This window comes from Myotis daubentonii, chromosome 2, assembly GCF_963259705.1.
Source record: "Myotis daubentonii chromosome 2, mMyoDau2.1, whole genome shotgun sequence".
In the NCBI taxonomy this organism is placed as follows: Eukaryota; Metazoa; Chordata; class Mammalia; order Chiroptera; family Vespertilionidae; genus Myotis; species Myotis daubentonii.
Genome location: NC_081841.1, coordinates 103,067,012 through 103,079,379, shown reverse-complemented (window position 1 = coordinate 103,079,379; position 12,368 = coordinate 103,067,012). Strand labels below are relative to the sequence as shown.

General features: G+C 40.9%; 1 protein-coding gene across 6 annotated transcripts in view; it reads right to left on the bottom strand.

Moving 5' to 3' along the window:
* Nucleotides 1–12,368, bottom strand: part of PAN3 (poly(A) specific ribonuclease subunit PAN3) — a 161,808-nt gene that overhangs the window by 23,714 nt on the left and 125,726 nt on the right. For all 6 annotated transcript variants that reach the window (XR_009451290.1, XM_059684050.1, XM_059684046.1 and 3 more), the window contains 3 exons: nt 5,548–5,709; nt 5,196–5,312; nt 5,007–5,108 (listed from right to left, as the gene is read on the bottom strand). Coding sequence is in view for 5 of the 6 variants with exons in the window: in XM_059684050.1 (XP_059540033.1) it covers nt 5,007–5,108; nt 5,196–5,312; nt 5,548–5,709 (381 nt within the window). In the remaining variant the exon portion in view is untranslated. The remainder of the gene's footprint in view (nt 1–5,006; nt 5,109–5,195; nt 5,313–5,547; nt 5,710–12,368) is intronic.

Below are 12,368 nucleotides of genomic sequence, written 5' to 3'. Positions count from 1 at the left end.
GATCAGGGGTTCCAGTCCCACTCAGGCCAGGGTTCCAGTGCCAGGAAGAGAAGTCACAGTAACTTCAGGCTGTAAAAACCAGCGGGTGTTACGGCTGAGTGACACAAAGACTGCTGAAATCCCATGCACTTCTTCTTAAAGGGCCTGCACATTCACTCCTTCCAAGCTTCAGTGCTGGGGCAGTAGATTAGAAGGATCCAGGGACATGGGAGGGGAAGAAGGGGGGAGCTAAATTGTCTGGCATCAGGGCAAGAACTGGAGGTCAACTTTCTCCCAAACAAAAGTGCTGACAGAGATCTGCCATTGTGGCTCAGTGGTTGAGCATCGATCCAGGAACCAACAGGTCACATGCCTCAGTTGCAGGCTTGATCGCAGTAGGGGCCATGCAGGAGGCAGTCGATCAATGAGGTTTCTATCTCATCAATGTTTCTGTCTCTCTATCCCCCTCTCTTCCTCTCTCTCTAAATATCAATAATAAAAGTATATATTTTTTAAAAAAAGTGATGGCAGAGGTCACTGTTCCTTTTTTCTTTGCCAAGACCTCCCTGCCACTGAGCCAACAGTCAGGCATCCATTAACCTGGTCCACACTGTTCACCTCAGCCTGGTGATTCCCTGAGACCCTGCCCACCCAAGCTGTTTGCAGTGGCTTTTCCATATGAATGGCCTGTCCTAGCTCAGGCTTCATACTTTCCTAAAAATCTCTCAAACAAGAAGCAGCTGTTTGCTCCATACTTCATAATACGTACCCCCAGGCCCGGCACTAGCAGCAGCCTGCCTTAGGTCACAGCTTGACCACTCCTGAGTACCTCCAAACCCAACACAAATAGCAGCCATCTTCAGATTGCTCTATAGCTCATGCCGGATGGCCCCAGGCAGGGCACAGGCAGTAGCTGACTTTGCACCTCCCAGGAGGCCCAAGAGCCAGTACACCCAGTGGTCAGCTTTAGATCACGCCAGATTATAACCCTATCACATCCACGAGCAACATACTCAAGGGGTGGACTAAAGCCCCACTGAAGCAAGTCCTGCTCCATAGGGGTGTCTCCTACACAGCAACTCTTCCCCTGTAGTCACAGCTGGTCCTCACAGCCGATTGCCCTTCCAGTGATGCCAACATAAATCAAGGCTCGACTACAACAGGACAGTGCAATCAGTTGCCTCCTGCATGTGCCCCAACAGCTCACATAGGGGTGCACCTAGAGTGCCCAGCTCAGGTACCTGGGAAGGCTGAGCCACTGGGACCTAAAGGACACCTACTATGCAAGGCCAGTCTACCAATTCCAGGAGACAGCAGCTCTACCTAATACATAAAAACAAACACAGGGAAGCTGTCAAAATGCAAAGAAACATATCACAAATAACAGAGGAAATTGCCAGAAAAAGAACTAAATGAAATGGAAGCAAGCAAACTACCAGATATAGAGTTCAAAACAATGACTATAAGGATGCTCAAGGAACTCAGTGAGAACTTCAAAGAACTTAGTGAGAACTTCAAGGAACTTGGTGAGGAACATCAATGACATAAAAAAGGACCAATCAGAAATGAAGGATACACTAACGGAAATGAAGAATAATTTACAGGGAATCAATAGTAGAGGGCATCAAGAATCGAATCAGCGATTTGGAATACAAAGAAACAAAAAACACCCAGTCAGAACAGCAAAAAGAAAAAAGAATCCAAAAATATGAAGATAGTGTAAGGAACCTCTGGGACAACTTCAAGTGTACCAATATTTGTGTCATGGGGGTGCTGGAAGAGACTGAAAACCTATTTGAAAAAATAATTACAGAAAACTTCCCTGACCTGGTGAAAGACATAGATATGTAAGTCCAGGAAGTGCAGAGAGTCCCAAACAACCGGAACCCAAAGGGGTCCACACCAAGATACATCATAAGTAAAATGCCAAAGGTTAAAGACAAAGAGAGAATCTTTAATGTAGCAAGAGAAAAGCAGTTAGTTACCTATACGAGAGCACCAATACAACTGATTTCTCAACAGAAACTTTGCAGGCCAGAAGGGAGTGGCAAGAAATACTCAAAGTGATGGGGAAAAAAAGGACCTACAACCAAGATTATTCTATCTTGCAAAGCTATCCTTTAGAAATGAAGGTCAGATAAAGAGCTTCACAGATAAGAAATAGCTAAAGGAGTTCATCACCAGTAAACCAATCTTACATGAAATGTTAAAGGGTCTTCTTTAAGAAAAAAAAAAGATAAAAAGTATGATCAATAAAATGGCAGTAAATACATTTCTATCAACAACTGAATCTATAATAAAAACTACTAGCAATCCTGTTTAAGGATTCTTCCTGCAAAAAAACCCAAAAACCAAAAAACAAACAAACAAAAACAACAACAACTGAATCTAAAAATCAAAGAACAAAATAAACTGATTAATAAAATAGAATCAAAAGCATGGAAACCTGGAACAGACTGATGACTCTCAGAGGGAAGAGGAGAAGGGAGGGGTGGAAAGAGATTAACCAAAGAACTTACACGCATATATGTATTATCCATGGACACAGACAATAGAGTGGTTAACACCTGGTGTGAGGTGGGATCCAGGTGAAGGGGAGCAAAGGAGGAATAGAAAGGGGGAACATCTTTAGTACTCTCAACAATAAAAATTTTAAAAAATATATTCACAATGGGAAAACAGAGGACTGCCTTGTAATAGAAGTTGCTGTAAATTAAAGTATACATGGTACATTTAGGGATATTACTACCATTCAGACGAGATCGGGCGCGTTCAGGGTGGTATGGCCGTAGACTATTACTACCATTCAAACAATACTTTCAAATATTAGAAAAAAGACTGATTCCTGCAAAAATGTAAACATCCTATATAATAAAACCCTAATATGATGCAAATCGACCAAACGGCAGAAGGACCAGTCACTGTGATGCACAGTGACCACCAGGGGGCAGACGCTCAACGCAGGAGCTGCCCCCTGGTGATCAGTGCACTCCCACAGGGGGAGCACTGCTCAGCCAGAAGCCAGGCTGATGGCTGGCACAGCTGCCTCAGAGGCAATGCTAAGGAGCAGCGAGCCCGGCTTAAAGCACAGTGGTGGTGGCAGGAGCCTCTCCCGCCTCCATGGCAGTGCTAAGGACCACTCGGGGGACATCCCCCGAGGCACCTCAGACTGCGAGAGGGTGCAGGCCAGGCTTGAGGGGAACCCTCCCTCCCCCGTGTACGAATGTTGTGCACCAGGCCTCTAGTATCAAATAATCAGTCAACACCAAAAACAGAATAATTAAGATTTTTTTTTTTTAAACTGGAAAGAAGTACAATGAATCAGTGGTTCTCAACTGGGGGCAATTTTGCCCACCCTATGGGACATTGGCAATGTCTGGAGATATTTTTGGTAACACGACTGCAGTAGGGGGTTGCTACTAGCATCTAGTGCAGCCGTGGGCCGGATCCGGCCCGTTTGAAATGAATAAAACTAAAAAAAAAAAAAAAAAAAAAAAAAAAAAAAGACCGTACCCTTTTATGTAATGATGTTTACTTTGAATTTATATTAGTTCACACAAACACTCCATCCACGCTTTTGTTCCGGCCCTCCGGTCCAGTTTAAGAACCCATTGTGGCCCTCGAGTCAAAAAGTTTGCCCACCCCTGATCTAGTGGCTAGAGGCGGGGCTGCTGCTGAACATCCTGCAATGCACAGGATGGCCCCTATGAAAATAACTATTTAGCCCAAACGTCAACAGGACTGATGTTGAGAAACCCAGCTATAAATTATAGCCAACAGTCATTTCACAGGTGGTATTACTAAAATAAACTTGAACAACTACAGCTATGTTCATCTATAGAAAAAGTCATACCACATCCCCTTCAACAAAATTATGTGTCTACAGATGACATGGCAAAAGGAAAAAAAAAATGACCACACTATATGACCAGATTTTTAATGTGAAACAGCCATGTAACCACAGATTTCTTCTTGTAACTGTCAGAAAGCAGTTAAAAGTAAACAGAAGAAACATATTTTTATTCATAATGAGTCCTTAATGGAATCACAATGCAAAAGATACTGTCATGTGACTCAAGTCTTTCTCTCTCCTTAGTTTCTTTCAGGATGCATTTAAGAAAATCTTAAAATATTAAAAATCATGGTAAAGAGTACAATGTTTCTTTCCTGTCCCCAAACAAGAAAATGAACCATATCTTTCCTTTCCTAACTATATAAGTTAATTAATTAAAAGACGTCTCAAAATGTTACTTTGAAACAACTTATCCTTTAATAAACATGTTCAGAATATAATTAAAATATTTTGGTTCTTTGCAATATTATTGAAAAACGGCAAAAAAAAAAAAAAGAGTGAGAGAAAATATTCCCCGTTTAAGTAAAAGCTACCTGAAAATTTATTTTGAAGACTAGTTCCTTAAGTAACATAGAATCCTACACCTTTAACAAAAGAATTTGTTTAGGAAAATAATTTCATAAATTATACATAGTCATATTAGACTGTGAGGGAGTCATTACATTATACTCAGAAAACATAATAATTAAGGGGAAAAGACTTATAATAAATGGAAAATGCAGTATGATATAAAATGAAAACAAAGCAAAGGGAAACCAAATAAACCAAAACAAAACACCAAGGCTGGAAAGAAATAATGGTTGTGTTTTGCAAGGTGAAGCTACGGGGATTATTTTACAATTTACTGAATTTTCCAAATCATCTCTACTCAGAAGCATTATATGTTTAAATGAAAAAAAAATGTTAATTGGATAAAACTTCTATCATGTTCTCAGTTATTTAAATTTCGGCTATCTACCTGAGTCTCTCACACCATTTTTCATCTCAGTCTATACACTTAATACATTATCTCCTAACTTGGTTACAGACTGACCTCATTTCTTTTTAAAATGCAATAGGGTCATTAAGTGGAATGACTACAGGGATAAATTTGCGTGTATTTTAAAATACAATCTACTCTCCCACAGAGCAAAAGCATTTGTCAACATACAGCTTGCTTGCATCTTTTCCTTACCCCATTTTCTCTTTGTGAAATAGGCATCAGCATTGGGGTCATTAAAGTGCCTGCTCATCATAGTTTCTCCTCCAGCATGGAAATCATATGCAAACACAAGAGCTTAAAATAAAACACAAACATTCTTTACTGCAATCTGGCTTCAAACAGTGAGGCTCACAAGCAGAAAAACAATTACAAATTACTCACAAGGCTCTGCAAATGCTTTAGTGGTAAATACCTCACGCAAGGTTACAATATTTGAGTGCTGAATTTTTTTCCACATATCAACCAACACCATGCATTTTGTGTTAACGAGACGAAAACCTAAAAAAGAAAATTTTTATTAAACTGTCAATGACATCTCCCCTTAGTCCATCAGAAATGGGGAGAAAAATAAACATGCTATACATTACTATAAGTTACTAACTGCCAAATGAAATAATAAATTACTCGTTATCTTTTAAATTAATATATTAAATAAATAAACGTATTCAGGAATGTTTGAATAATCTTAGCCTCACTAAAATGCTTCTAAGAGAGGATAATTTATCTTCCTTACCATGGATCCTCCGAAGGCAATATGGCAGATCATCTTTGCTATTCACAGCTTTATAGCAAGATGTAATGTAGCCAAAATTACTTGATTTCTGTATTCTGTTGGGTGGTGGCAGTGGTTCTAGAGGGAATAGGCTATGATAGCTGTCGACTTCTGCAGGGAATGCTAGAGTAATTCATAGGAAAACAGATGACAACTTGCAGACATTCATAAATCTCTCAGAGTGATAAAGAAGAAATCAAACCTACTTTAAATAACTACTAACAAAGTAGTATAAAAACATACTTTGAACATTTATAATTCCATAAAACTGGTTTCATTATCAATAAAAATAGTCATTATAAAACAACACAGAACTAAATTTATACACTCAAAATATTTCTTTTATAGCATAATACAACAAATATCAGAAACAACTTGTGTTATCACTTATAAATAATAAACATTTCTGATTCTAATGCTGAATAAAAATCAAGGTAGATTTTGTTTCTTTCAACATGTATTTTTGCACTAAATATATTTAAACAGTGGCATTAAGCTATGAATTCTTATTTTTAAAGCATAAAGAAATTCAAAAGTAAGATTAAATTGAAGAGTGTATCTATGTAGTATATTTGTGTGTATATGGCAATCTTTCTCAAAATTCTCCAACCATTCAGTAGAATAGCATAGTTTTAATCCCTAGCAAAATATAAAAGAAAACTAAAACAACTTTATCACCATGCCTGCCACATTCCTCAAAGAAAGAAAAATGATGTTTAAAGATATATAATGTACTAGAGGCCTGGTGCACGAAATTTGTGCACGGGGGATGAGGGGGGAGGGGGGATCCCCCTCGGCCCAGCCTGCACCCTCTCTAATCCAGGACCCCTTGAGGGATGTCCAACTGCTTGTTTAGGCCCGATCCCAGGGATTGGGCCTAAAGCGGCAGTCAGACATCCCTCTCACAATCCGTGACTGCTGGCTCCTAACTGCTCACCTGCCTGCCTGTCTGATAGCCCCTAATTACACCACCTGCCAGCCTGATCACCCCTAACTGCCTCTGCCTGCCGGCGTGATCGTCACTTACTGCCCTCCCGCAGGCCTGGTCGCCCCTAACTGTGCCCCCTGCCGGCCTGGTCACCCCCAACTGCCACCCTCCCACAGGCCTGGTCGCCCCGAACTGCCCACCCCCAACCGGCCTGGTCACCCCTTACTGTCCCCCCTGCCAGCCTGGTCGCCCCCAACTGTCCCCCTCTGCTGGACTGGTCGCCTATTACTACCCCCCGCTCCTGGCCTGGTCGCCCCCAACTGCTCCCCCTGTCGGCCTGGTCACCACCAACTGCCCCCCTCTGCCAGCCTGGTTGCCCTTAACTGCCCCCCGCCCCCGCCAGCCTGGTTGCCCCTTTCTGCCCCCCCACCGGCCTGGTCATCCCCAACTGCCCCCTCTGCTGGCCTGGTCGCCCCCAACTGTCTCCCAAAAGGCCTGGTCACCCCACACAGCCTGCTGTTCAGTCATTTGGTCGTCCCTCACTAACCCCCCTGCCAGCCTGGTCACCCCACGAAGCCTACTGTTCAGTAGTCCATCCAGCTGTTTCAGTCGTGACGGCCCCTTGCTTTTTATATATTAGGATTGGAATTTGCTTGTGATACTGTTAGGCATTCAAAATGATTTATCTTGAATTCCATTTGTTGTTTCTTATAAAGACTAAAAAAATGAACATGTAAATGTACTCAGTGGCTGGTTTCCCTATAGAGTTTATGCAATTTATTTTCCCTTCTTATTGCTCCCTATTGTCTAGAACAAACATGTGTCAGTTTTACAATCCAAAAAAACAAATAGTTTTTAATGCTTCAAATACAATCAACTATATTTTTCAATTGGACAGCTTCCATTGGTGAAATGTCTTGAATGACTTAGGAATGCTCGTCATATCTCAATTGAAAAGCAGATGAGTGAACATGCAGAATATCATAGAAAAACATCTAATAAGGAACACACCAAAACTTTAACAATGGTAATCACTGAGTGGATTTTCTCCTCTCTTTTACACTATTCTGTATTTGCAAAACTTTTTATAACAAACATATTTAACACTATGTTGAAACATGACAATAAATCTCATTTTAAAAATCTCGCAAACAAAAATAACTACTAATGTTTTACCTATGACTGTTAAGAAATCCAGGTGAAACCCTATTAAGAAAACTCTAATTCCAGAAGACAGGTTCAAAAGGACCTCTCTGCCTTTGCCAAATACACTCATTAACTCTTAGTTCTTGAAAGAATTCTATGAAATAGAATTCCCTATTTCATAAAGGAGAACAAGGATTATCCCTCTAGGGAGGGAGTAGGGAAGCAAACCCAGGACTCTGATTCTGAAGTCTTGTGCTCTTAAATCCTACATGGCATTTTGGCCATAGTGCAAAACATCGATTCAATGTAACTTTCAAACCAAGGTCAAGTGGCAAGTTCTGCTGAAATAAAGGCAGTAGAAGGAAAAGTATATATACAAGTGAACATAGCTGTAACTTTCGCCCATTTATTATTTAGTTGAATGATCAGTGAAATTTCCACAAACAAATGATAAATAAATAATTTTGTTTTCTAGCTATTTCATAAGGAATTAACTTCAACTTAGTAAAGATGTATTGAATATCTACTATGTATTAGTGAACCCATATTAATGAAATATGGGTTCTTATCAAGTGGCTTAAAGAATGATATAAAATATAAGGCAAAATAGCTATTAAAAACGTGCAATTCATCATGGCACTGGTTCTTAAACTTTAGCACCCTTCAGAATCTTGTAAAAACCATTTGCTGGGCCCCATGCCCAGTTTTTGACTCAATAGGTCAACAACAGGGCCCAAGAATTTACAATCCTAACAAGCTTCCAGGTGATAATGAAAAGATACTGCGGTTGTCAAGGGACCACACTTTGAGAACTATTATGCATGGAAACACAAAGGGAGCCATTCCCATGGATATCAGGAAAGATCTTACAGCGGATTTGGCATGTATACTACAAACCAATGAGCTAAAACAAATGGAAAGAGTGTTTTATGCTAAGGGAGTAAATGAAACAACAACAAAAAACAAGGTATGAATGTATGCAGGTGTCCACGATGGTGAGATATTATGTGTGGGAGAAAGGGGGAGGTACCACAGAGGAGGTACAGAGTGAACATAAACCTGAGAGATATTTATGTTGGAATTACATCAGAGGGAAATTTAAATGCTATACTAAGGACTTGAAATTTACTATGCCGAGCAGTGGTACTCCTAGCATCAGTGTGACAAAGGGATTGTTTGAGGGACACTATCAACTAAAAAATCTTATGCTTCTACTTAACTCCTTCATCCCTGTGTCTGCTTTCAAGGTAGTCAAGCTGAATCCCAAATAGTGCAAAAGAAAAAAATGGTGCTTCAGTGGAAAAATATGAATTATTTAAAGGGTATCCCTCCTTCCTGTGTCTGATTTAGATTCTATGGAAGATATGTTACACCTCTGTAAGGTATAGATAACTAGTAGCACTGCAAAATAATTCTTGTCTACAGACATGTGTATTCTGTTCTGTCTGTTGGAGGTTCAAATGTCTTACCTCCTCTCCCTTGAAAAAGCCAGTTTGCACATTCATTTAATTATTCTTGATCTATAATATGTCTTATAACATGTGACTGGCTCCCTCATGACTTAAAGAAAATCTTTAATACATGCTTATTTTTAAATCTGTACATCATGACTACTTTTTTTTTTTCCAGGAAGTAATCTTTTAACATTTCCCAGCCTACCCTGAAATCATCATATGTGGCCTAATATTAATCTTAAAAACTGAAAGTTTCCACTAATAGATAGAAATACTCATCACAGTTCTGTTCTTCATTTGCAGCTCAGTTTAACAAATGCACAAAATTAAGTATGAATAAAGGAACTAGGGTTGCCTTAATCACTGTTAGGCATCAAAAAAATCAAAGTGAAGAAAATCAACTTGGAAGTTTAGAGCTACATTCTTTATTTTATCCTCAATTTTTAGTCTGGGGCCCATTTCCATCAAATAATATTTTAAAATTTTAGTTTCTTTCCTTTGTTCAACCCTACTAGCCCTCAAAGAACATATAGGATGATAAGTTGGATCTAAGATACTGAGATTCACTACAGCAAACCTATGGCAGAGTTTCTGAACCTCAGCACTACTGATATACTGGACCAGATCATTCTCTGTTGTCAGGTATCGTTCTGTGCATTGTAAGGTGTTCAACAGTATCCCTAAACTTAACCACTTGTAGCCCTTCAAAAATGTTCCAGACACTGCCAAATGACCCATGAGGGATAAAATCATTCTTGTTTGAGAATCACTGATCTATAGGAAATAATTACTTCAGAGTTGAGAAGTACTAATTTGATGGAAGTATGATGTATGGAATGTAAACAGAGCAGAAAAAGGGCAGCATGAACAAATATTAGTAAATAAGTGAACATGAGACAAAGGTTAACAGTAAATATGAAACATGAAGGCAACCAGAATTAGAGCAGTGATAGACAAACCCACTTTTTAAACCTAGGTGCACAGAACTGAATTAACCACAATCTTTAGTTTGTGACATTCAAATTGCTGGTTCATGTCTATGCATGGCCTGCTGTTATTAATCTATAATAATAAAAGGGTAATATGCTAATTAGACCGAACGTCCTTCCAGACATCATTCCGGCATCCTTCCGGACAAAGCCAGGGCTGGAGGGAAGCAGCCTGGGTCCCAGGTGCCTGCCAGTGGCCACAGCAAAGCCCAGGTCCTGGGTGCTGGAGGGAGGCCAGTGCTGGCAGCCGGGGGAAGGCAGGCCTACTCTTGCACAAATTTTCATGCATCAGGCCTCCAGTTCTTAACATAATAAGCATCTACAAACATGGCACACAGAAAAAAAGCATAGACCTTGACTTTAATTTACATCTAAATGATTATCTCTACCAACCTTTGCATTCCTTCTCTTCCTCTTCCTTCCCTTTTTATAGTTTCTTTAAAAAAATATGTTTTACTGATTATAGAGCGGAAGGAAGAATAGAGAAATAGAAACATCGATAAGAGAGAAACATCTATGAGCCGCTTCGAGCACGCCCCCTACTGGGAATCAAGCCTGCAACCCAGGCATGTGCCCCAACCAGGAACAGAACCAGTGACCTCCTGGTTCATGGGTCTGTCTCAACCACTGAGCCACACTAACCGGGCCCCTTTTTTATTACACCTTTATGTATTCCTCACAAGTTTATTATGTATGCATGTATATGTTTATACATGTATATGATACACACATGTACTTACATAAATGCAAGTACACAAACACACTTTAGTTAACTTTATAAAAAGCTATCATACGGTATATAATCTCTTGCAACTCACATTTTTTACTTAATATTACATTACAAGGATTCTTCTGGACTGGCCAGGTGGCTCAGTTGGAGTGTTGTTCCATGCACCAAAAGGGTACATACCTAGGCTGTGGGTTTGATCCCCCATCTCGGTGAGTATGGAAGGCAACCAACTGATGTTTCACTCTCACATTGCTGTTCCTCTTTCCTGCCTTCCTGTCTCCTCTCCCTTCCTCCCTCTTTCTCTAAAAATTAATAAAAGCATATCTTTGGGTGAAGATTAAAAAACACACACATTTGCCCAGCTGGTGTGGCTCCGAGGTTGAAAGTCGACCCAGGAACCAAGAGGTCACTGGTTTGATTTCCAGTCAGGGCACATGCCCAGCTTGTGGGCTCGATCTCCAGTAGGGGATGTGCAGGAGGCAGCCAATCAATGATTCTCTCTCATCACTGATGTTTCTATCTCTCTGCCTCTTCCTTCCTCTCTCTCTCTAAAAATCAATAAAGGAAAAAAAAACACCCACATTGTTCTGTACTGCTGCATGTCAGCATACTTTCTTCATTTTAACTGCTGTATAATATTCTACTGTCTGACACTATCACAGTTAATTCATCCCTTGTCCTTCAGATGGGCATTTGAATTAATCAAGGTTTCTGCTACTGTGAGCAGCAATGTTATGGATACTTTATACATTTTCTGGTTGAAAATGTATAGAGGTGGGAGAACCAAGATGGCGGCATAGGTTAACGCCAGAGTTTGCTGCTTTGAACAACTACTTCAAAAGTGAAACCAAAAAACGGAAGGGACATCACCCAGAACCACAGGAACGCTGGCTAAGTGGAAGTCCTACAACTAGGAGGAAAGAGAAACGCACACGGACACTCAGAGGAGGCGCAGTGCTGAAGTCAAGTTCTGAGGTGCGGAGTGCGCTGAGCGGGCTGGCGGCTGAGGGCGCGGTTGGCGTTTTCAATCGGGAGGGAGTCGCAGACTCTGAGCTCCAGATCCGGGCGAGTCTTTAGGGACCCAGACTCAAACGGGAGAAGCGGGACTGTCTGGCTTCGGTCAGAGCGAGTGCAGCTTTCTCTCCAAGCTTTGCAGCGGGAGCTGGGACTCAGAGAGGCAGAGCCCCTGGGGACAGGACTGAGAGCCGCCATAACTGCTCTCTCCGGCCCACCCTGTTGATCCTGTGCGACCCGCCCTGCCCAAGCCCTGCACAGAGGCATTTGCCGGATAGCCTCAGGCAAAGGCTAGATTAGCACCTCCCTAGAGGACAGAAGTTCTCTCACTGCTGACACAGCTGATTCTCATAGCCACTTGGCCTGGAGGTCAAACCCTCCCTGGAATTAGCTACAACAATCAAGATTTAACTATAAGACTGCGAACAAAGACCACTAGGGGGTGCACCAAGGAAGCATAACAAAATGCGGAGACAAAGAAACAGGACAAAACTGTCAAAGGAAGATATAGAGTTCAGAAC